This window comes from Somniosus microcephalus, chromosome 15 (assembly GCF_052327205.1).
Source record: "Somniosus microcephalus isolate GS21.2 chromosome 15, FLI_Smic_1.0, whole genome shotgun sequence".
Classification (NCBI taxonomy): Eukaryota; Metazoa; Chordata; class Chondrichthyes; order Squaliformes; family Somniosidae; genus Somniosus; species Somniosus microcephalus.
In genome coordinates this window covers 49,418,491-49,445,260 of record NC_141001.1, presented here as the reverse complement: position 1 = coordinate 49,445,260, position 26,770 = coordinate 49,418,491, and the positions used below count along the sequence as shown (strand labels likewise).

The 26,770-nt window shown below is 43.9% G+C and overlaps 1 protein-coding gene across 3 annotated transcripts in view; it reads left to right on the top strand.

Annotated features, from left to right (window-relative positions):
- The window catches only part of LOC147106719 (synaptotagmin-7-like), an 890,706-nt gene that overhangs the window by 738,223 nt on the left and 125,713 nt on the right, over positions 1 to 26,770 (top strand). For all 3 annotated transcript variants that reach the window (XM_086007776.1, XM_086007777.1, XM_086007775.1), the window contains one exon: positions 11,067 to 11,202. In XM_086007776.1, coding sequence (XP_085863902.1) covers positions 11,067 to 11,202 — 136 coding nt within the window. The remainder of the gene's footprint in view (positions 1 to 11,066; positions 11,203 to 26,770) is intronic.

The window sequence follows — 26,770 nt, the reverse complement described above, 5'->3', positions numbered from 1 at the left end:
GGCAGTCATGGTGGCGCACCTAGTGAGGAGCACACAGTCTTCATAAGTGAGCCAAGGTGTCACACATGAGTGACCTACCTGCAGGAGGGGTGCTGGAAGAGATCACATTTCTGGAATTTTTGATCATATTTCCACAAACGTTTTGGAAGAGATTTGTCTTTAAATGCTGGAGTTTTAAAGCAAAGTGTAGCCACACAAGTAAAATAAAATGCACTGAAGTGAAATGATTAAAATGCAAGGCAGGCTTCTGCTGAGAGTCAGAAGGTTCTGATGCAAAAGTGTAGTTGGAATTTATTTTGTTTAAGCTGAGCAAGGTGACCCACTGATGATGTGAAGCATAGTATGTTCATTATTTTGACCAATAATGTGATTACGTTGTAATATTGACCGAGTGAGTCATGTTAAGCTGCTTTATTTCACAGACAACTCTGTCCATGTGCTGTCTCTGTGAAATAAAGCAAGCCAATGTTTTGCATCCATCTCATAACTTTTTATTTCATTTTTTTTACATTTGTTTGGTCAGCCAAATTTTGGTGAGTTTTATGTGGGGTTACATGCGGAAGGTACAATACTCAATTTGTATGTCGAGAGGGATGCATCATTACATCCCCTAGGTAGCTCTATTCTAGAAGTAGCTATTGGGTGGTGTGACTCAACTCTAGATGTAAGGGGCGCCAGATCCTTTTACAGGTACAACTGATATCACTGACCCCAAGAAGGTGTCTACCATGACAGACACCCATTTGTAACAGGGGACCCGACAATCACAGTACATCTGCCGTCACTTGCACCACTTAAACTTGGAGCCTGTATATTCTAGAACATAGGCAATCTTTTGTTTAGCAGAGTGCAAAATATCCACATTAGTAACCTTCTTACAAAAGACCATGAAGGACCATTGTTATCCTGGTCAAATTTCTGGGAAAGTTTTTTTAACCAATGTTTCTAAAAACATACAATGATATATATGGTGGCATTTGTACCAGGATAAGTCACTGAGCCGCTTGCCTGTGACATTGTGATAACAATGACACGGCTCAGCTCAGCTCATTGCCTCCTAATAATCTTAACAATCCCACTTGAAGTGTTGGGACTAGCAGGATGCAACAGGCACATTTTGCAGAAGAAGTATGCAACACTGACGCAAGGCTTCAATGTCTGCTCTACTTTCAGTGACCAAGATTAATGACCACCAAGTAATTATATGTCTGGCATAAAAGCAAATAACAGAAGACTTGGCAAAACTGCTTTAATGGGGAGGGAAGGGAGGGTGGTCAAGGTGGGTTAATATACTGTCCTTTTATCTCTTTGACCTTAACTCAAACTGATGGATGAAAATTTCTCTTCCTTTATGGCCATCGGAATTTTATTTCAAATGGGTTTGGACAGTTTTGGGGCCATAGCATAAAACTGCTCCTAATTTAGCACCAGTTTGTGCAGAACTGTCCATCTCACTCAGAGCCCACAGGATAGGTAGTATAGAAAGTGCCTCCATAAGAACATAAGAATTAGCAGCAGGGGTAGGCCATACGGCCCCTCGAGCCTGCTCCACCATTCAATAAGATCATAGCTGATATAAGACTTCAACTTTCACGCTTGATCCCCATATCACTTGATTCCCCAAGACCCCAAATATCTATCTATCTCAGCATTGATTCAGCATCCACAGCCTTTGGAGTAGAGAATTCCAAAGATTCACAACCATCCTGAGTGAAGAAATTCCTCATCTCCGTCTTAAATAGCCGACCTCTTATCCTGAGACTATGCCCCCTAGTTCTAGACTCTCCAGCCAGACTCTCAGCATTCACCCTGTCAATCCCTCTCAGAATCTTACATGTTTCAATGAGATCACTTCTCATCTCAACTCCAGAGAGTATAGGCCCAATCTACTCAATCTCTTATAGGACAACCCTCTCATCCCAGGAATCAATCTGGTGAACCTTCGTTGCACTGCCTCTAAGACAAGTATACCCTTCCTCAGATAAGGAGACCAAAACTCTGCACAGTATTCCAGATGTGGTCTCACCAAAGCCTTGTAGAATTGTAGCAAGACTTCCTTACTCTTGTACTCCAACCCCCTTGCAATAAAGGCCAACATGCCATTTGCCTTCTGAATTGCTTGCTGTACTGGCATGCTAACTGTGTTTCCTGTACGAGGGCACCTAAAATCTCTCTCAACGCCAACATTTAATAGTTTCTCACCATTTAAAAAATATTCTGTTTTTCTATTCTTCCTACTGAAATGAATTATGTCACATTTCCCCACATTATACTCTATCTGCCACCTTATTGCCCACTCACTTGACATGTCTATATCCCTTTGCAGGCGCTTTGTATCATCAGCAAACTTGGATACATTGCATTCAGTCCCTTCATCTAAGTCATTAATATAGATTGTGAATAGCTGATGCCCAAGCACTGATCCTTGCAGCACCCTACTAGTTACAGCCTGCCAACTGGAAAATGACCTGTTTATCCCTACTCTTTGTTTTCTGTCTGTTAACCAATCCTCTATCCTTGCTAACACAATACCTCCCACCCCATGTGCCCTTATCTTGCGTAACAAACTTTTATGTGGCACCTTATCGAATGCCTTTTGGAAATCCAAATACACTACATCCACTAGTTCCCCTTTATCTACCCTGCTAGTTGCATCCTCAAAAAAACTCTAAATTTGTTAAACACAATTTCCCTTCCATAAAACCATGTTGACACTGCTCAATCATATTGGGCTGTAATTTGCGACACATACGGGTGCGTACGAGGTGCACACGCGCCCATAGGGACTGTGCAAGTTCCGGGTTTAGGCATGCAAAGTGCATGCGTGAAAATCCGGAACATGCGATCTGTCAAAAATTATCTTGACGGATCCAATGCATCCCCGGGAAAAGGGCCTCTGCAGGCGGAGAGTTGCGCTACCTGCCCACCTTCTGCCCAGCGAATGCCCTTGAAACCCTTATGCCTGGTAAAAGCAGGCATAAGGCCTGCTTTTACCAACGTGAGTTTTAAAAAATAGAAAAGTAAAATATTATCACTCATTTATACATTAAAAACGTCCAATAAGGTAAGTTTATTTTTAGCGTCGTTAAAACATTTTTTTCAAAAAATGTAATTTTTGTTCAAAATATTTAATTAAATAACATTTTTATTAAATTTAAATATGTAATTCTTTAAAAATTTATTTCATATGTTCGTGTATTTAAGTGATGCCCATTCATACTTGTGGGAGTTCCGTACGTATGGAATCCTCATAACTATGAATGGGGATTCCCCTTCTTTTATTGGTTGGGCTGGCCCACGTGATCCAAGGGGCACTTGTAAACCGCATACGTGGGCCTCTACCTGCAGGTACCTGGAGAGGCCCATGAGCGCGAATCCCTGTACCTCCTGGACCACCAGGTAAATTCGTAGATTTTTTGCAGGTTGGAGGCATCTGCCCCGCGGGCAGCCTCCGACCGCAAATTTTGGGCCATATTGATTTTCTAAGTGTCCTGTTACCACTTCCTTAATAATGGATTCCAGCACTTTTACAACGACTGATGTCAGGCTAACTGGCTTGTAGTTCCCTTTTTTCTTTCTCCCTCCTTTCTTGAATAGCGGGGTTACATTTGCTACCATCCAATCCGCTGGGACCATTCTAGAATCTAGGGAATTTTGGAAGATCACAGCCAATGCATTCACAGTCTCTGCATCCACTTCTTTTAGAACCCTAGGATGTAGGCCATCAGGTCCAGGGGATTTGTCAACTTTTAGTCCCATCAGTTTCTCAAGTACTTTTTCTCTACTGATATTAATTACTTTAAGTTCCTCATTCTCATTAGCCCCTTGGTTCCCCACTATTTTTGGTATTCTTTTTGTGTCTTCTACTGTGAAGACAGATACAGAATATTTGTATAAAGTCGCTGCTATTTCCTTATTCACCATTATAATTTCTCCTGTCTCGACCTCAAAGGGACCAATGCATACTTTTGCTACTCTCTTCCTTTTTACATACTTAAAAACATAGAAAAATAGGAGCAGAAGTAGGCCATTCGGCCCTTCGAGCCTGCTCCACCATTCAGTATGATCATGGCTGATCCTCTATCTCAATACCATATTCCCGTGTTCTCCCCATACCCCTTGATGCCTTTTGTGTCTAGAAATCTATCTACTTCTTAAATATATTCAGTGACTTGGCCTCCACAGCTGCCTTTGGCAGAGAAATCCACAGGTTCACCACCCTCTGGGTGAAGACATTTCTCCTCATCTCAGTCCTAAATATCCTACCCCTTATCCTGAGACTGTGAGCCCTGTCAGAATTTTATGTTTCAATGAGATCCCCTCTCATTCTTCTAAACTCTAGTGAATACAGGCCTAGTCGACCCAATCTCTCCTCATATGACAGTCCTGCCATCCCAGGAATCAGTCTGGTGAACCTTCGCTGCACTCCCTCGATGGCAAGTATATCCTTTCTTAGGTAAGTAGAACAAAACTGCACAGTGTACTCCAGGCGTGGTCTCACCAAGGCCCTGTATAACTGTAGTAAGACATCCTTGCTCTTGTACTATCATACTCTTGCAATGAAGGCCAACATACCATTTGCCTTCCTAACTGCTTGCTGCACCTGCATGTTTGCTTTTAGTGACTGGTGTACAAGGACATCTAGGTCCCTTTGTACATCAACATTTACCAATCTATCACTATTTAAATAATACTCTGCCTTTCTGTTTTTCCTACCGAAGTGGATAACTTCACATTTATCCACGTTATACTGCATCTGCCATGTATTTTCCCACTCACTCAACTTGTTTAAATCGCCTTGAAGCCTCTTTGCATCCTCCTCACAACTCGCAATCCCACCTAGTTTTGCGTCGTCAGCAAACTTGGAAATATTACATTTGGTTCCCTCATCCAAATCATTGATATATATTGTGAATAGCTGGGGCCCAAGCACTGATCCCTGCGGTACCCCACTAGTCACCGCCTGCCACCCCAAAATAGACCCATTTATTCCTATCTCTGTTTCCTGTCTGTTAACCAATTTTCAATCCATGCTAGTATATTACCCCCAACCCCATGTGCTTTAATTTTGCACTAACCTCTTATGTGGGACTTTATCAAAGGCCTTCTGAAAATCCAAATACACCACATCCACTGGTTCTCCCTTGTCTATTCTACCAGTTACATCCTCAAAAAACTCCAGTAGGTTTGTCAAACATGATTTCCCTTTCATAAATCCATGTTGACTTTGTCTAATCCTGTTGATATTTTCTAAGTGTCCTGTTATCACATCCTTTATAATAGACTCTAGCATTTTTCCTACTACTGATGTTAGGCTAACCGGTCTGTAGTTCCCTGTTTCCTCTCCCTCCTTTTTTAAATAGTGGGATTACATTTGCCACCCTCCAATCTGCAGGAACTGTTCCGTAATCTATATAATTTTGGAAGATGACAACCAGTGCATCCGCTATTTCCATGGCTACCTCTTTTAGTACTCTGGAATGCAGATTATCAGGCCCTGGGGATTTATTGGCTTTCAGTCCCATTAATTTCTCCAGCACTATTTTACTAATACTAATTTCCTTTAATTCCTCCTTCTCACTAGACCCTTGGTTCCCTAGCATTTCTGGGAAGTTATTTGTGTCCTCTTCCGTGAAGACACAACCGAAGTATTTGTTTAATTGCTCTGCCATTCCCTTGTTCCTCATTACAAATTCACCCGTTTCTGACTGTACGGGACCTATATTTGTCTTCACTTATCTTTTTCTTTTTACATATTTGTAGAAGCTTTTACAGTCCGCTTTTATGTTCCTTGCAAGTTTACTCTCGTACTCTATTATTCCCCTCTTAATCAATCTCTTGGTCCTTTTTTGCTGAACTCTAAACTGCTCCCAATCCTCAGGCTTGCTGCTTTTTCTGGCAACTTTATATAACTCTTTGGATCTAATACTATCCTTAATTTCTTTGTTAGCCATGGTTGGGCCGCTTTTCCTTTTGTGTTTTTACGCCAGAAAGAAATGTGTAACTGTTGCAATTCATGCATTCGTTCCTTAAATGTTAGCCATTGCCGATCCACCGTCATGCCTTTTAATGAAGCTCCCCAATCTATCATAGCCAACTCATTCCTCATACTTTCCTTTGTTTAGATTTAGGACCCTAGTTTCAGATTGGACTTCTTCACTTTCCATCTTAATGAAGAATTCTATCATGTTATGGTCACTCTTCCCGAAAGGACCCCTTCTCATTGCACAATACCCAATCTAGGATAGCCTGTTCCCTAGTTGGCTCCTCAACGTACTGGTCTAAAAAACCATCTCGTACACACTCCAGGAATTCATCCTCCACAGTATTATTGCTACTTTGGTTTGGCCAGTCTATATGTAGATTAAAGTCACCCATGATTACTGTAGTACACTTGTTACATGCATCTCTAATTTCCTGTTTGATGCCATCCCCTACATTACCACTACTGTTTGGAACTTGTAGATGTTCTTAGATTAAAAAATTAATACTATCCTTAACTTCTTTAGGTTACCACGGATGGATTGCTTTTCCTATGGGGGTTTTATTTCTCAATGGAATGTATATTCATTGAGAATTTTGCAGTATTTCTTTAAATGTTTGCCACTGCTTATCTACTGTCATATCTTTTAATCTAATTTCCCAATCTACCTTAGCCAACTCACCCCTCATACCTATAATTGGCTTTATTTAAGTTTAAGACTATAGTTTCGTACTGAAGTATTTCACTCTCAAACTCGATGTGAAATTCTATCACATTATGATCACTATGATCACTCTTCCCCAGCAGATCCTTTACTATGAGATTACTAATGAACTCTGCCAAATTACACAATACAAGATCTAAAATAGCCTACTACAATAGCAAAATACTGTGGATGCTCTAAATCTGAAATAACAGAAAATGCTGGAAACACTCAGCAGGCCAGGCAGCATCTGTGGAGAGAGAAACAGAAACTCTGTTTCTCTCTCCACGGACGCTGCCTGGCCTGCTGAATGTTTCCAGCATTTTTCTGTTGTTATCTAAAATAGCCTGTTCCCTAGTCAGTTCCATGACGTACTGTTCCAGGAAACTTTCTTGAATGCATTCCATGAACTCGTCCTCTAGATTACCTATGACAATTTGATTTGCCCAGTCTCTGAAGATTAAAATCCCCGACAATTATTGTATTACCTTTGTTACAAGCTCCTATTATTTGTTGATTTGTTGTCCAATGGTCTCCCTGGTGCAGAGAAGGTTGAATCCTGAGTTGAGTGTAAGCAACTTTGTTGGGCACCTGGTCTATGCTGTATCTGATCTGAAACTGATATTAGCATTGGGTGCTTGAATTAGGAAAGTGTTCAATTTACATTGAAGAACACAAATATTCACAAACATTTTTAAAACCAATCTGATCAATAAACTTTAGAAGTCTTTAAAATAAAGCATGAAGCTGTCAAGTCCTTTGTTTCTTGTTTTTTTTAACATTATCTCCTTTATTAAATTTGGAATAGTTAGGGAGAAAATGTGGCCGCCTTTAAAATTCGGGAAACCATTTGGAATGGACTGTACTGACTCATACTAGGTACATTTCCAGGGTGCCAGGCTTCTCGTCCCTAATCCTTCCTCATGCATAGACCTGGACACAGGGCTCAATTTTAACTTCCTACACCTTCCTAAACCAGGCAGGAAGGCAGTTGAAATAGAGTGGGAGACTTGCTCACTCCTTTCCTGTCCCGATTTGGCTGATTGAAAGTGGCAAGGACATTGTTGGCTAAGTGAGAGAGCAGTGCTGGCTCCCCTCTTACAGGCTAAACCTGCCAGGTACACCAACCAGGCCCAGTAAGGTAAGTTTATTTTTAAATATTAGTTTCCTTATGGGCCAAAAGATACTGAAGTGCTCATCCAGGCCCTACAAGGAAGCCTTGGACCTCCCCCCACCCCAGGCTTCCTTCCTTACCCATCCTCTGAACGCGATTCTTCTCCCAGACCACTTACCTTGCGTCGGGGTGAACTCCTGATCCCCAGCAGCAGCCTCCTGCCATCTGATTTTTAACAGCCAGGCAGCTGCTTTCCAGTGACTGCCTGGTCGTTGTGGTGGGGAAGTCAACGAGCAGCATGTTAATGAGTCCCAGCCGTTAAAATCCGCCGAGCCTGCCTGCTGCTGCTCCCAGACTGGCTGGCTGCTCGCTTTGCCGCATTTCCACCCGAGTTAAAATGGAGCCCAGAGTAATTCAATCATGGGCAGCAGAGCAATACGATATTACTGCTGGACCCACCCTGTTCTCACCTGGCATTCTTCCAAATGTAGATCAAGAATGGAAACTGCAGGAGATCTTTTCCTTTCCTACCCCCAGAACATTGTGGCTAGTTACAGCCCTGAGATCAGCTAATGTTGCACTGACTGGGCCTCTATGAATCATTACCTCACCACACAATGCATTTGCTAACTGAACCAATGAATAAGGTCTAATTATTACTCTTAGTGTTAATGAGTGCATGACCTGTAGGAATCTAGTTGGGAGATAGGTTGCTCTGTTTATAAAATTGTAACTCTACTCTAATACACAGCATGCAATATAATCCCCGATTTTGCCCTAACTTGCGGCAAGAATGGGATGTGTTCAGGTTGGATGCCCAATTGACTTCAATGGAGCCAAAAATCAGACTGAGTTTTAATCGCACATCCAACCCAGACATGCCACATTCCCATTGCACATGTTAGGTTAAAATCGGCACTATAGTATTTCATGGTGTGAAAAGCTTTAAGATGTACAGATGTGATACAGTTGCAAGAATTTATATTTTTTGTCTTATAAATTACATAACTTTATATTTGAAGAAATAGGTTAATTTTCTTAATTCTAAATATTTAAAGAATTATCAAAGGGGCCAACGTTTTGTAATGTAAGATGATTTTGACACTATTTAGAAATAACCAAATCCTAGCTTAATACAAACTATCATTACTTCACTCTGCTTAGTCACCTGGTTAATTCCAAAATAAAGCGCATGTCGAGCATACTTGCTGTACCTCTCCATCAATGTTGCATTAGCATTTTTAGCAGCCACTTTGTTAGGTCATAAAAACTAGCCACCTATCAAGTGAGAAAACTGCTTGTAAGACGACAGTATCTTGCGGCAAGCTCGTTCAGTTCTAGCTGCATATTTGGTTGATAACATAGTTAAATATTAGTGACACATCAATATAGCAGATTTTCTGCAAGTTATCTTTGCCTTGCAGGAGCTGAGCTGCTCTAACTTGTCAGTCCCAATATACACCTAGCATCCTACAAGGAAAATTGATTCAGTTAATTCATTTTGACTTTTTTTATAGTATGTTTCAGTATCTGGTTGTATTTGTATTATGAGTTATATCTACCAAGAGATTGCCAAGAGCTCAGGTGCATCCACCATGAAACTGCCAGTGGATTATATGCCACCAGATTGTCCTATTTTAACAATTCAAAATTGCGCAAACAAGAGGAGTTCAGATTTCCTCTTTAAACTTGGCACTCATCTCTAATGGTGCTCCACAATATAGATTTTGTTATTCTCATGTAATGCATTATAATTATAAAGACCTTAGGTACAACTCGAGATCGGGAGACTCAACGGCTGTGTTGTAAAGCAGAGCTCTAGTCTCATCTATCAATGAGCTTTCTCTGCTAAGCAACAATCAACTGCTAACTGTACAAACCATTCTGTGATTTCCTCTAACTCCACAAAGCCAAGAAATACCACACAAACTAAATCAAATTTCCATTTATCACTCAACATATAGGGCTCACAGTCTCCTTGTACCAACCACTTTACTGTATTATTAATGTACTTATTTCATATAACTATGCCATTACACCATCCATATATCATATGCTGTGGTATTGCATCAAATGTCTTTTCCTATGTGCTGGAACAACTTTATTTGAACATTCATATTCTAGACATAGAGTGGTAGAGTCCTGTTGTTTTCCCCAATTTATTAGTGTTACATTCTTTCTACATGCTACGATTCAGTGTTTAGTATCGACATCGTTCGATGAGTTGTAGTTTACTGCTAGTGGAAGTAAATTTCTGATAGACATGGGATTAAGATAATTCCAACATTACCTGAAAATGTTTCTTTGAAATAAAATCTGTTAACTTTAAGAATAAATGTTCTGTGAATGGCCAGGGGTTGAAAATAGGATGTTTGAAGTTAGATGGTTTTAAGTCAGATGCCTGGCTCAACTGCTATTCAACTTCTGCTGCTTTCGTTGGCTGTGTTTTGACAGTGCTTAGCTTGGGTAGGATGTTGTGTGGTGCATAACTTTTTATCTGTAAATGGAGCGAAACCTGGAATGGCCAGTCCTGCCTTCCACAGAAGTGCATGTTGCTGTTGGTCATTTGGAAGGTAACAATCATGCTGCCCATGGAAAAACCTGCAACCCAGACTGTCCCTACCTTCCCAGCTAATAGAGGAGGTATGAGCATAGGAAACTTTAGAGCAAGGAAATAAACGTGCACAAATACTACTACTTAGAACAAGGGGTAGAGTGGGGCGGGGGTTTGGGAGAAAGGGAAATTCTTTAACATTTATGATGCAATCTTCATAAACAGTGGCATTTGTGGATTGTGAGGTCTGATATTCATCACAGGATTGTTGTCATAAACCACCGCTGCCTAATAGACCCCAAATTTACCACTAGTTCCAGTAGAGATGCAGTTCATCCATGTGCACAATGTAAAAAAAAAAGTATCTTTCATCAATCTGTTTTCCATATTCCATCCTTTTCCATAATATTCCCCATGTATCCTTATGTAAATTAATGACAATAGTGCATAATTAGTTAAATTATTTGTCATCATTAAATGCTTAACATATACATTAATTTTTAGTTTTACAAACCATGTGGACCATTTTGAGAAAATGGAGCTTTTTTGGAGCAGGTTCGTTGGGGAGATTGTGATCTTTTGCAGCTGTCAAAGCCGAGTTAGGCTAGGGAAAGAAAGGAGATCCAGTCCCTTTGCTAATGGAGCAGCCCAAATTATCATCATGGTTACACTGGTCTTTTGTCAGATTGTTAACTGTTATTTCTATTTGCAGGTTACCCACTGGAAATAAGCCAATAAATACAACCCCTGGGCAAGGGCAGGTCCCTCAGGATGACTCTGACAGGAGAACAGAACCTCGCTCCTCGGTCTCAGACCTTGTGAATTCCCTCACAAGTGAGATGCTGATGGTGAGTAACCATGCTTCACAACAACGTATATCAACCTAATGAAAAGATAACACCCTTAAATTCCATCTTACAGCCTTGATGGAGTGCCACTGCAAGATTGAGATTCTCAAAAGAACCAGGATCTTGGTCTGCTCATACAATTTTTAATCTGTTATGTAACATGAGATTGCATGAATCAGCACAAGGTAGCTATAATATATTAAAGGTCTTGCACATAGGTTGCAGTTTCTATGGGCATCACACTTGTCATACTTTAGTCATCACACCTCAGACATCCTAATTTAGTGTATTCTGACTCATCTTGAGCAATGCTGTAGGAGAGCTGCTAGTATTTCATAAATATGAAACAGTTCAAGTTCTGACTGCTCCCTAAAACATTATTCAGTACATGAATTTTAGACCCTTGGAGGTAAAAGATAACTGTGCTATGATTAAAACTTTTAGGGACCTTTTCTCTTTCCAGATGCATAATACTGAGTTTCCAATGTTTCTCCAGGACTTCTGGAGATTCCTGGGGGGCAGTAGGGCTGGTAGCATGAAATAAGACAGAAGACAACGTTCTTCGCTTCCTGCCTGTTTTTTATTCACTTGCAACCATCGGTACCCAGACATAGGGACGCCCCAAAATGTTGGACTTTGAGGTTTTGAGGGGACGCTGCAGTAAGCCAAAGAAGAGGCCCAAGGTAAGTTTACCAGTTTCATTCTACTAAATAGGAGATAGCCAGGCTTTGGGAATTCTTGCAGACAGCCTCAAGGCTGTCAGTTGAGAAATCAGCTGCAGGGCCTCTGTACTGGCCGCGCTAGACGTGCTCCTATCTAGTTATCCAGCAAGTTAAACATTCTATTCAAAATAATTCTTCGTGAAGCGGTTTGCTGTTTGAAGCCTTTACTTGAACAAATTTGTGAAACTGTAAACAAAGACAAAGTATGTTTTGTACATAAACTGAGTACTACACATTCGATATTACACAAGATATAAACATATTTACAACAGTAGAATAGACTAATTGTATAACTAACTAACATTTGTAACTAACTTCTGTAACTATTAAATATTAACCTTTTATAAACATAGTATTATCAAAATATTACTCTGACAACATTGCTATTATGCTAAGAACTAAAGATACTCACAGATATTGCGTTTGGCCTAACATATGAAGTCAGATTACACTGGATTGAAAATCCCTCATGGAATTCTCCATTACTCAAGTCAGGTTCTTCCTGGTAAAACTGCTTCCTGGGGTCAACAGGAAGAAAGGTAGGAAGGTCAAATGACCTCACACAAGAAGAAAGGAACAAAGGTCAAATGACCTCACACAGGAAGAAAGGTCAGATGACCTTTCCAGCATACAAACTGTTAACACAATAACCGCCACCAGAGGGTGCTATCTGCACACATAAAATGTTCAGAATGTCACATAATGTCCATCGGTCCAGAACAGCCTCTGAGGCTTCCAACTACACTAGAACGTCCTGCCCTTTTTTGCCAGAGGAAGTCTCTACTAGGAGGTAGGTCTATGTCAGGAATACCTACAGGCCATTTTAATGGCCCAGGATAGGAAGTACTGGCACTTGTGAAGCCTGGGCAGGTGCAGTGCATGGGTGCAGATGAGGAGGAAAATTGCCCCCTTCATTTCTTTACATCCAGTGAATATATATTAAGTTTAAGTCAGTGCTACAGGATTAAGAGGAGCTCCATACTCCATATAACCCTGGGGATGCTTGAAGTGGTGAGGAAGTCTGTCATTCTCAAAGAATTGGCATTATTGTCAATTGTACGAACTAGCTCTCTGCTGAGTTTTCTATCCTGTGCATGACATTTTGCTTTCAATGCATTAATCAACTGTGTCCTTGGTAATATCGCTTTAAGCTGCAATGCATCAAAGACTGTTATGGTCGAAAAATATTGGCAGTTAAGCAGAACTACATTAAGAACATAATGCCTCATTTCCCTTGGCACCTTTAGCAGCAACCAAGATGAGAAATCATTCACCTGCACTGTACAAGCTCAGTTGAAATCCAGGACGATGGGGCGTGCTAACACACTCCTCGACCCAATACTCAGTTATATGTTTACGGCACTTTTATGTTACAGAAGGGCAGCTGATGGTAAATGCACGGTTCTCTCACCGTAGGCTGCACTTTAAAATATAAATGGGTCCATTTACGTTGTTCTCGCGGTCATGAAGACTTGTTTCTCCGTGGGTCATACGAGCTGCTGTCAGAATGTACTTCTGGCTGGCGATAATGCATGACCATGCTAAGTGGGACTGTAAATGGGGAAGACCAGTGTCACATGGCCCTATAGCACCACTTTCCTCAAACCAGTGCTGAAATATAGAAAGGTCTTTAATTTCATAATGGTTTATCACCTTTTATGTTTCTTCAAAACCTTATCTGCTGTACATGCTATTTACACTGTCTATATTTATATGGTTGTGTACAATTTAACTATGTAAGTACCATTTAGGAACAAACTACAGTCTATTCCTGTTAATTCAAAGTTGTTTTTGCATTAAAAAAAATGAATTAAAAGGAGTAAACTGTGTTGAATAACAGAGACTTGCCTTGGTTCCCTAACCTTAGCCTTGACATTTTCATTAGCTAGCTAATAATTTCAGCAATGGATCTTTCCACATAAGACCCAAAATGTTCTGTTTACAACCTGATTTGGAGATGAAGATACAGATACCTCATGTACTGTCATAATTTGAGCTTTACGACTAGATAATTTCTCAAGTTCAGAGTCTCTGACAACTCCTGAAAGCAAACCTCATATCCAATGTAATCTGGAGCATGCCTTAATCTGCCCAGTATCTAGGTAAACCATAGTGAGACCAGGAAATCGCAATTTTTAGTAAAACAAGTAAATGAACAGTCAGATTGGTGGGATGTGACTAGTGCTGATCCCCAGGGATCTATACTGGAGCCTCAGCTTTTCACCATAAATATTAATGACTTGGATGAAGGAAGAGAGTTGTATTTCTAAGTTTGCAGATGACACCAAGTTAGGCGGCACAGTAAGCTGTGTGAATGGGAATCGGGAGTTACAAAGGGACATAGACAGAATAAGTGAGTGGGCAAAACTATGGCAGATGGAGTTCGATGTGGACAGTGTGACATCATCCACTTTGACTCTGAGAAAAACAAATCAGAATATTTTCTTAATGGTGAGAAACTAGGAACTGTGGAGGAGCAGAGATTTAGGTATCCATGTACACAAATCACTAAAAGCTGGTGCACAGGTACAAAAATTAATCAAAGGCTAATGGAATGTTGGCCTTTAGCTCAAGGGGACTGGAATACAAAAGTGAGGAAGTGATGCTTCAATTGTACAGAACCTTGGTCAGACCCCATCTGGAGTACTGAGTTCAGTTTTGGGCATTGATCTTCAGGAAAGATATATTGGCCTTGGAAAGGGTACAGTGCAGATTCACCAGAATTATACCAGTGTTTAAAAGGATTAAATTAGGAGGACTGGTTGTATAAACTTGGTTTATATTTCCTTGCATTTAGAAGGTTGAGTGGTGATCTAATTGAGGTTTTAAAATAATTAAGGAATTCGATAGGGTAGATACAGTGAAACTATTTCCTCCGGTGGGGAATCCAGAACCAGAGGGGACAATCTTAAAAATTAGAGCGAGGCCATTTAGAAGTGAAATCAGGAAACACTTTTTCCACATAATGGATAGTGGAAATCTGGAACTCATCTCTTAAAAGGCTATGGATGATGAGATTTTTGTTAGGTAAGGGTATCAAGGGTTATGGAACAAAGGTGGGCAAATGGAGTTGAGGTACCAATCATCCATGATCTAATTGAATGGTGGAACAGGCTCGAGCGGCTGAATGGCTTACACCGGTTCCTCTGTTCCTAGTTTACAGTATAAAATAGTGATCATATGCTTCACTATTTACCTCCATGCATAAAATAATAAAGCTACCATTCAAGTTCTCTCTTAACCTAGACTTTAAAACAGAAGTTTACTTGCTGTAGCTTCCATCCAGCCTAGCGTCCCTGTTGAGTAGCACAAACTTAAAACACAGAACCCTTCCACTGCTGTCTTGAATCCTGAAAGTTGACATGTTCGATGCTTTTGTGCTTTTCAGACTGGGAGGCTGCTTTCGGGCGTTCGCTCATCATCTTGATGACATTAGCTGGCAAGTTCTCAGTGAACTAACACACACACGGAGACCACGTGTAGGTTGTCATCAGCACCCCAACCTGAAAGTGACTCTTAGGTTGAAAGATATCAAGTAATTGATGGGCTGTGAAGGGCTATTAAGTTAATTTAATTATGAAAGATGTGGCTGTCTATTGCTTTTTTTTAATCAGTACAGCTTCAAAAGGGTTTTAAGTACACTTCTGTTGGTAGGCTGTTAACCTAACCTGAACGTGTTGCCAACAGAAATGTACTTAAACCCCTTTTGAAGCTGTACTGATTTTTTTTTAAAGGCAATAGACAGCCACATCTTTCATAATTAAAGTAACTTAATAGCCATTTGCAGCCTACCAATAACTTGGTATCTTTCTCAGTCCAAATACAATTGCCACTGCCAATAAACAATGGAGATCTCAGCCTGACTGTCTATAATCAAAGTGTCAATCTGAATTAATTGAACAGAACAGCACCTAAACAGCATTGTGTCGCAAAGTACTTCTAAGGAACAGTGCATCTGAAGTAACCCCTTTTTCATAGTCAACTGTAATGTACATTGCTTCACGCTACATAAAATAGCTAGCCGTGACTGATCTTAACCCTGTGTGACCTGTTCTAACCCCCCACATGCTATTTCCAGCAACAAGAAATTAAAGTTAAAAATTAACAGACAAAAAATGCATGGTTGCAACATGCTCATTTTATACCATTTTCCAGGGAGCGTTAACTGCAGCAGTAATGGCTCAAGTGCTCTCCTGGTCATTTTACCATAGATATTTCCCTTAAAAGATGTAATGGACTATTTCTCCCCACTCCCTGTGGCAAAGTATTCCATGCTCCAACAAGCTCGGGATAAAGAAGTTTCTCCTAGCACTCTCCTCATTCTCTTGGTGATCATTTTAAATGTATTACTCTTCATCACTGACTCCCCAACAATAGGAACCTTACTCATTCCATCAAAAACCATAATTTGAAAAACTCTCAAATCTGCTCTCATCCGTCTTTCGGATGAGACTCGGGTGCACTATTTCGAAGAAGAGCAGGGGAGTTATCCCTGGTGTCCTGGCCAATATTTATCTCTCAACATAACATGAACAGATTATCTGGTCATTATCACATTGCTGTTTGTGGGAGCTTGCTGTGCGCAAATTGGCTGCCGCATTTCCCACATTACAACAGTGGCTCCACTTCAAAAGTACTTCATTGGCTGTAAAGCGCTTTGAGACGTCTGGTGGTCGTGAAAGGCGCTATATAAATGCAAGTCTTTTTCTTTTTTCTTAGCCATCTGTGATACAGTGGACATAGTCCCTGTATCTCCATTCTCTCCTCATCACTATCGTTTTCTATCCCTAGCAGCACCCTGGTGAATCCATACTGCATGTTTTCCATGGCTATAATACTCTTTCTATAATTGGATTCACAAAACTGCACACCGTTCTCTAACAGTGGCCTAGCCAATGTTTTGAACATATTTATGCTTGTTCTTTACTCTTGTAATCTATGTCCCTATTTAGAAAACCCCAAATGCTGTTTTCCCTTTTATATGGCTTTCAGGGAATTATGTATTTGCACCTCTAGGTCTCTCTTTTACATCCTTCATTATCTTTCTATTGAGATTTTATGTCACTCGAGGGGAAAGGAGTGGTGTAAGTGCTTCCAACTCCTGATTTGGGAATTTGCAGATTTTAATTGAGGCCTACTGCCAGGATTGAAAATAGGATCTTGCATGAGACTATGGCCTAGAAATTCGGTTGTTTGCGGCAGCAGTTAGCGCCTAAAGAGACCGAGAATTGGGGCGTTACCCAATGTTGGGGCAGGCGCAATGAAGATAGCGACAACTCCCATATTGACTATACATTTAACGCCTGCGCTAAGTGTTTGCGCGCGCCCACGAGCGCAAGCAGATCATGATGTCATTTCAGTGTGCAACGCCTTTTAGGGGCGCCTGAGCGGATATTGGGTGGCGCCCGGAGCCTTTATGCCTAGCGCTATTAGTGACAGTGACAGTTCGAAGGAGCATTAGCAGGCCCTTCTCGGAGTCGGGGGGCGCTATTTAAAGGGGACAGCTCTAGTATAGAAGCTTCAGCCACTTGGCCTGTTCATTGCGATCGTTGGTGGAGAGAGTTGGTGAGCTACTGTGGAGCAGAGTTTTTGGAATTTAGCATTACAGTACTTGGGACCTTCAAACCTGTCCAGAGCAGTTGGAGCACTAGACCTAACAGCCTTTTGACCAACTGGCATCGGAATGGGAGATGCTTTGGAGGGCGACCGCTTCATGGCCGAACACTAGGGGCAGAGAGACGGCGGGAGAGGGGGCCGGGATTGGCCAGAAGGAGGAGGGGCAATGGAGGTCGGCCAATCCGAGGGTATGCTGCGAGGGTCTTTAGGCAGCAGGTGTCATACCTTGACATGTCAGAGGAGCAGTGTGTGCGAAGGCTCCGAATCGGGAGGGACGTTGTTACTGAGCTGTGCCACCTGCTTGCTGAGGATCTGCAGCTGCGTCTACGGTGCAGGACCTCTCTGTCGGTGGCCGTTAAACTGACTTGCCCTAAATTTTTATGGCAACGGATCCTTTCAGTCAGCCATTGGGGACATTGCGAATATCTCTCCGGTTGCAGTCCACTGTTGCATCCGGCAAGTTACAGCTGCCCTTTATAGGCGAAGGCGTCAATTCATCACCTTCCCTCTGACCCTGGAGAAGCAGACGGAGCGCGCGCAGGGCTTCGCTACTATTGCGGACTTCCCCATGGTGCAGGGGGCGATTGACTGTACACACGTAGCTTTGAGGGCGCCATTCCAGAATCCGGAGGACTTCCGCAGCCGCAAGGGCTTCCACTCCCTCAACGTTCAGCTGGTCTGTGACCACCACCAAATCATCATGGCAGTCAACGCCCAATTCCCAGGGAGCAGCCACGATGCCTTTATCCAGCGGTAGACCTCAGTTTGTTACCTTTTTGAGGGGCCGGCTCGACCACGAGGCTGGCTTATTGGGGACAAGGGCTATCCTCTCTGCCCATGGCTGATCACACCACTCCTTGTGTCCGCCACCCCAGCAGAAGAGCTGTTCAACAGCAGCCATCAGGTGACCAGGAACATTGTAGAGCACACTATTGGTGTGCTCAAAAAGCGTTTCCGATGTCTTGACCATTCGGGGGGAGCCCTGCAGTACTCGCCGGAGCAAGTGGGTCACATCATCGTCGTCTGCTGCATGCTCCACAACTTGGCGATTCGACGCACCCAGCCAATTCCAGCTGTCCCTCAACGACCAGCAGAGCAGGCAGTCGAGGAGGAGGAGGAACATGGAAGGGCTCCTGAAAGTGGAAGGGCCATCCGTCAGAGGCTCATGAGGACTCATTTCGAGGCCCCTCTGGCGGAATGAGGAGTGTCTTTACTCCTGCGCACTTTGGATGTTTGAAAGCCTCTGAAGGCCAGCATCACTGTAATTAGTCATGTGCACCATAGCACATTAAAACTTCTCTTTATTGTCACAAAAGTCTTTCATTACAGCAAAACAACGTCATGTCAACAGAAACCATAACTAACAAAATAACAGTTAACTCTTCGGCAAAGCCGCAAAACTAAACAAACCATTTCCAACAATTACAACAGGTGAGGGTGTCCTTGAATTTGGCCAAGGAAACGTCTCAGCACCTCCCTCTACTGCTGGCCCCTTGATGGAGAACGACTTATCTTTCGCGGATGGCCCCCTTCCCTCCCTGCTGCTCCTACGTAATTGAACCCCAGTGGCGGGGTGAAGGCTGGGGGATGCCTGCTGACTGTGTGGAAGTGCAGAAGCCCCTGAGGGACGGCCTGGCCGACCTCTGGGCCTGGAGGGTGCGGACGCAGGATGCTTGATCTGAGCATGGCTGGAAGCAGTGTTCCCTGCAGGTGGTGGCAGCTGCACTGCAGACGTACCAGCGCTGGCATGTGCAATGGTCACCTGCCGAGAGAGGACACCTGCACCATGGTCGGACAACACACTGGCTCTCTGAGGGGACCGGCTCATCTCATCCGCCACAATCACATGCTCCACTGATTCCTGGCCTTGTTTGGGACTGGAAGGGCCCGGGGTGATCCTAGCTGATGCAGATAGGGTGGCTGCAGTGAGAGTTCGCGTTGCCTCAATCTGGGTGTGCACGAGGCCGGCAAGTGACTGCGTGGCAGCAGTGAGGACCTGTGAGCCAGGCGCCAGTGCTTCGGAGAAGCCCTGGACAGTTCTTTCCATTGCTTCGGACAAGGCCGGTGCCGACCGCTCCACTGCCCTGGACAGACCTTTCCAGGGATTGTCCGAAGCCCTGAACAGTCCTTTCCATAGCGGCCTCGAAGCCCTGGACAGTCCTCTCCATTGTTGGCCTGAAGCCCTGGACAGTTCTCTCCATTGTTGCCCCGAAGCCCTGGAGAGTCCTCTCCATTGTTGCGCCGAAGTCCAACACACTCTTTGCCAGTGTATCTATTGACTGAGGCATCCTCCCCACTGCAGCCATCAGCTCAGTGTGCCTGAGCCGGGCCTGGGTGCTCATTTCAGCCAGGCGACGCACCTCCTCTGCACTCTGTGCAGCAGTCATCACTACCTGCCTTGCCCTCCGGGGAGACGGTGGCCGAACTTGCCTACCCCCCTTGCGTTGCTGCATGCCGCTTGTTCCAGCAACTGGCTGATCCTCAGAGCCCCCCCCCCCCCTCCCCTCCAGGGAACTACTATCCCCAGTCTGTAGATGTGTATGCTCCCCTGAGATTGGAATGGATGGTCCGGCTTCCTCCTGATCCTTGCCTCCGGAGGCACTGGCAGCTTCAGGGCGTTGAGCCTGAGTTGGTGATGCATCATCTGAAAGCAGGGAGGTGGAAGAGTGGCTTTAGCAAAAGGACAGGTTGGCGGAAAGGCATGCCAGATTGCGGCAAGGCTCTGACATGGCTGCACACTGAGGAAGCATACTGGCGGGGGGACCAAGTGGAAGGAAACAGCTGAAAAAGGAAAGAGCCTTACCCTCGCTGTCGGAAATGGGGTCGGCAGCTGCAGTGGTAACAGGACCAGACAGACGTCCTCCAAGAATCTGGTGCACTCTCTCCTCGAGATCCGTCAGAGTGACGACTTGTGGAGGCCCGCCACCGGTTCGAGTCTGCTCCTTTCGCCTCGCCGCCAGCTTGGACTGCAGGGGAAAGAAGGGGAAGTTCTGTAACATGATGCCTTGAGAGATCATCTCATGCCCCCCATGGTGCAAGGGCCCTTACATGTGGCCTTGAGTGAAATGTCCATGTGTGTGCCCAGAAAGGGCCATGGGTGCTTGCTGACAGATGGCCATTGGGGCATCATGGCAACAGGGTGCTCGAAGTCCGGTGCAGATGGAGGGAATCAGAAGTTTGCATAACCAACACTCACCCTAACGACCCGAGTGAGGTCGTTGAATTTAAACATAGAAACAGAAGATAGGAGCAGGAGTAGGCCATTCGGCCCTTCGAGCCTGCTCCGCCATTCAATGAGATCATGGCTGATCATTCAAATTCAGTACCCTGTCCCTGCCTTCTCCCCATATCCCTTGATCCCTTTAGCCTTAAGAAATATATCCAACTCTTTCCTGAATATATTAAATGAACCTGGCCTCCACCGCCCTCTGTGGCAGAGAATTCCACAGGTTCACCGCTCTTTGGGTGAAGAAATTCCTCCTCGTTTCAGTCCTAAATGTCCTACCCCTTATCCTTAGACTATGACCCCTGGTTCTGGACTCCCCGACCATCAGGAACATCCTTCCAGCATCTAGTCTGTCCAGGCCTGACAGAATTTTATAGGTTTCGATGAGATCCCCTCTCAATCTTCTACACTCCAGTGAGTATAAGCCCAATCGACGCAATCTCTCCTCATACGTCATTCCTGCCATCCCAGGTATCAGCCTGGTGAATCTTCGCTGCACTCCTTCCATGGCATGAACGTCCTTCCTCAGATAAGGCGACCAAAACTGCACACAATACTCAAGGTGCGGTCTCACCAAGGCCCTGTACAACTGTAGCAAGACATCCTTATTCCTGTACTCGAACCCTCTTGCTACGAAGGCCAACATACCATTTGCCTTCTTAACCGCCTGCTGCACCTGCATGCTTACCTTCAGCGACTGGTGCACAAGAACACCCAGGTCTCTTTGCACTTCCCCTTCACCCAATCTATTGCCATTCAAATAATAATCTGCCTTCCTGTTTTTGCCTCCAAAGTGGATAACCTCACATTTATCCACATTATAGTGCATTTGCCATGTTTCTGCCCAATCACCTAAACTGTCCAAATCGTACTGGAGTTTCATGACATCCTCCTCACAGCATACCCTCCCACCCAGCTTTGTGTCATCTGCAAATTTGGAGATATTACATCCAATTCCCTCGTCCAGATCATTAATATATATTGTGAACAGCTGCGGTCCTAGGACCGATCCTTGTGGTACCCCACTAGTCACTGCCTGCCACTCAGAAAACGACCCGTTTATTCCAACTCTTTGCTTTCTGTCCGCCAACCAGTTCTCTATCCAAATCAAGACCTTGCCCCCAATCCCATGTGCCTTAATTTTGCACGCTAATCTCTTATGCAGGACCTTATCGAAAGCCTTCTGAAAGTCCAAATACACCACATCCACTGGTTCTCCCTTATCTATTCTACCAGTTACATCCTCAAAAACTTCCAGTAGATTAGTCAAGCACGATTTACCTTTTGTAAATCCATGTTGACTTTGTCCGATCCTGTCACTGCTTTCCAAGTGCTCTGCTATTACATCTTTTATAATGGACTCTAGCATTTTCCCCACTACCGATGTCAGGCTTACCGGTCTATAATTCCCCGCTTTTTCTCTGCCACCTTGTTTGAATAGTGGGGTAACATTAGCTACCCTCCAATCCATGGATACTGTTCCAGAGTCTATCGAGTTCTGGAAGATGACCAGCAATGCATCTACTATTTCTAGGGCCACTTCCTTAAGTACCCTGGGATGTAGATTATCAGGCCCTGGGGATTTATCAGCCTTCAGTCCCATCAATTTTCCTAACACCATTTCCCTACAAATACTGATTTCTTTCAGTTTCACCCTTTCATCAGAACCTATGTTCCCCGGCATCTCTGGGAGGTTATTTGTGTCCTCCTTTGTGAAGACAGAACCAAAATATGTATTTAGTTGGTCTGCCATTTCTTTGTTCCCCATTATAAATTCCCCGATTCTGACTGCAAGGGACCTACGCTTGACTTCACCAATCTTTTTCTCTTCACATATCTATAAATAAAAGCTTTTACAGTCAGTTTTTATGTTTCCTGATAGCTTACTCTCATATTCTATTTTCCCTTTCTTAATTAATCCCTTTGTCCTCCTTTGTTGAATCCTAAACTGCTCCCAATCCTCAGGATTATTGCTTTTTCTGGCCAATTTGTATGTCCTCTCCTTGGTTCTTATGCTATCCCTAATTTCCCTTGTTAGCCACGGTTGAGTCACCTTTTTTGTTTTATTTTTATGCCAAACTGGGATGAACAACTTCTGTAGTTCATTCATTCGGTCTTTGAATGTTTGCCATTGCCTATCCACCGTCAACCCTTTTGAGTGCCATTCCCCAATCAATCCTACCCAACTCGTTCCTCAGACCATCGTAGTTTCCTTTATTTAAATTGAGGACCCTAGTTTCTGAGTCAACTACTTCATTCTCCATCTTAATGAAGAATTCAATCATATTATGATCGCTCCGACCCAAGGGGCCTCGTACAACAAGATTGCTAATTAATCCTTTCTCGTTACATAATACCCAGTCTAAGATGGCCTGATCCCTGGTTGGTTCCTCAACATATTGGTCCAGGAAACCATCCCGTAAACACTCCAGGAATTCCTCCTCCACAGTATTGTTACTAATTTGGTTAGCCCAATCTATATGTAGATTAAAGTCACCCATGATGACTGCTGTGCCCTTATTGCACGCTTCTTTAATTTCCCTTTTAATGCCATCCCCAACCTCTGCCTTACTGTTTGGAGGTCTATATACCACTCCCACTAATGTTTTTTTCCCCTTAGTATTTCTCAATTCTACCCATACAGATTCCACATCATCAGAGCTAATATCCTTCATTACAATTGTGTTAATCCCTTCTTTAACCAGTAATGCTACCCCACCTCCCTTTCCTTTTTGCCTATCTTTCCTGAATATCGAATACCCCTGGATGTTGAGTTCCCAGTCTTGGCCATCCTTGAGCCACGTTTCCGTAATCCCAACCAAATCCTATTCGTTTACCTCTATTTGCGCAGCCAATTCATCCACCTTATTACAAACGCTCCTCGCATTAAGACACAAAGCCTTCAGGCTTGTTTTTTTAATGCTCTTAGACCTATTAGAATTATTATTTACTGTGGCCACGTTTGATTTAAACCCTTGATTTCTCCGACTGCCACTTTTGTTTTTCTCCTTCCTATCTTTTGCTTTTATCCTTGTTTCCCTTTCCTCTGTCTCCCTGCTCAGGTTCCCAACCCCCTTCCATTTTAGTTTAAACCCTCCCCCACAGCACTAGCTAGCAAACAAACCCCCTAGGACATCGGTTCCAGCCCTGCCCAGGTGCAGACCGTCCGGTTTGAACTGGTCCCACCTCCCCCAGAACCGGTTCCAATGTCCCAGGAATTTGAATCCCTCCCCCTGGCACCATTCCTCTAGCCACGTATTCATCTGAAGTATCCTTCTATTTCTACTCTGACTAGCACGTGGCACTGGTAGCAATCCTGAGATTACTACCTTTTGAGGTCCTGTTTTTAAATTTATCTCCTAACTCCCTATATTCCGCTTTTAGGACCTCATCCCGCTTTTTACCTATATCGTTGGTGCCTATATGCACCACGACACCTGGCTGTTCACCCTCCCCTTCCAAGATGTTCTGCAGCTGCTCGGAGACATCCTTGACCCTTGCACCAGTTAGGCAACACACCATCCTGGAGTCTCATTTGCGGCCACAGAAACGCCTATCTATTCCCCTTACAATTGAATCCCCTATTACTATAGCTCTACCACTCTTTTTCCTCCCATTCTGTGCAGCAGAGCCACCCCTGGTGCCAGGAAGTTGGCGGCTGCTGCTGCCTTCCTCTGATAAGCCATCCCCCCCAACAGTACTCAAAGTGGTGTATCTGTTGGAGAGGGGGATGGCCACAGGGGACCCCTGCACTACCTGCCTGCGCCTAGTACTCTGCCTGTTGGTCACCCGTTCCCTTTCTTCCTGTCCAACCTCTACCTGTGGTGTGTCCAACTCCCTAAACGTGCTATTCACGATGTCCCGAGCATCGTGAACGCTCCAGTATGCATCCAATCGCAGCTCCAGCGCCGCAGTGCGGTCTGTCAGTAGCTGCAGCTGGGTGCACTTCCTGCACACATAGTTGTCAGGGACACCGGAAGTGTCCCTGAGTTCCCACATATCGCAGGAGGAGCAGATCACAGGGCCGGGCTGTCCTGCCATGATGTACCCTTTAATTAATTGAATTTAAATTAAAAATCAATCAATCCCACTAATTACACTACAGTTAAATAGTTTACCAACAGTGCCCGCTACACCAGAGAGACCTTAGAAACTATAAACCAGAGTTAAAGTTTAAAAAAGAAATACTCACCAACCAATCACTTACCTGCTTCCTGCTGACGTCACACTTTGATTACTTTTTACCCCTCTCCCCTGCTGCTGAGTTGGTATGCCTCGTTCACTGCCGCCGGTTATATGCTCCGCCTCGTGCTGCAAGTCTCACCCAGGTCCGATGCTCTGGTCGGGCCTCGTTCACTGCCGCCAGTTATATGCTCCACCTCGCGCTGCAAGTCTCACCCAGGTTCGATGCTCTGGTCGGGCCTCGTTCACTGCCGCCGGTTATATGCTCCGCCTCGCGCTGCAAGTCTCACCCAGGTCCGATGCACTGAACAGGGGTCCTGGTCGCCATGCTGCTGGAGTTGACCCTCAGAGAAACCACCCTCCAAGATCGCTGGTAAGCCTTTTGATTCGGCCTCTTGCCATTGTCAGGATACAGAACATCTCGACGGCGCTCAACTGCAGACACCAAATGGTCCAGAGCCTCAGTGCTGAAGCGTCTGCTCTCTGTCTCACCACCTCCATCCTGAACAAGTTTCTTGCGCCAGAGAAGGGCGAGCGCCGATTCTGAGGCCTACAGGGCGTTGAGTGTGGCAGCTGAGGCTGACTGACCCACCCCTTTAAGAGCCGGCCGGCGCCTGGAAGTCTCGTGGTTTCCGGTAATTGAGATCACCTGCGCTGCGCCCATCCGCGCCGATATTGGGTAGCGCCTGAACTTTTGTGCCTTAGGAGCCCCGTGCAACGTCTGAGTTCGTGCCTCAATCCCCTTTGGGGGTGATGCAACCCAATATCTCGCCAGGCAGCGATAAGTTTCGTCTGGCTATAAACTTTGCGCAGCGCCAGTTCTAACGCCTCAAGCGGGGCTATACCCAATTTCTAGGCCTGTAACTATACTCTGTGAGAAAGAAACTTTAACAAAAATAAAAACTCAAACTGTTGTTTTTTACTGTGAGATTAATGTATAAGAACATAAGAAATAGGAGCTGGAGTAGGCCATTTGGCCCTTTTGAGCCTGCTCCACCATTCAACAATATCATGGCTGATCTTCTGCCTCAACTCTACCGTCCCACACTATCCTCATATGAAATCACATTGCTAAAACTAGACAAGTATATTCTTACAAAAAGAACAGTAACCTCCACAAGCACTCTGTACCCCCATCACCTTACATAGAGTCTACAGCACAGAAACCGGCCATTTAGTCCAACTGGTCTTTGCTGCTGTTTATGCTCCACAGGAACCTCCTCTTCATCTACCCCTATCAGCATATCCTTCTATTCCTTCTTCATGTGCTTAACTAGCTTCCCCTTAAATTCATCTATGCTATTCACCTCTCAACTACTCCTTGTAGTAGCGAGTTCCATATTCTTACCACTCTTTGGGTAAAGAAGTTTATGCTGAATTCCCAATTGAATTTATTGGTGACTGTCTTATATTTATGAACCCTAGTTTTGGTCTCCCCCCCCCCCCCCCACAAGTGGAAATATCTCCTCTACATCTACCGTATCAAACCCTTTCGTAATCTTAAAGACCTCTATCAGGTCACCCCTCAGTCTTCCCTTTTCTCAAGAAAAGAGCCCCAGTCTGTTCAGCCTTTCCTGATGTTTATATCCTTTCAGCTCCGGTATCAACCTTGTGAATCTTTTTTGCACTTTCTCCAGTGCCTCTACAACCTTTTTATAATATGGAGGCCAGAACTGTGCACAGTACTCCCAAGTGTGGTCTAACCAAGGTTCGATACAATTTCAACATAACCTCTCTGCATTTAAATTCTCTCCCTCTAGAATTTTTGCTCTTATTAATCTGTGTCGCTACTTTTAGTGATTTGTGTATCTGAATTTACATT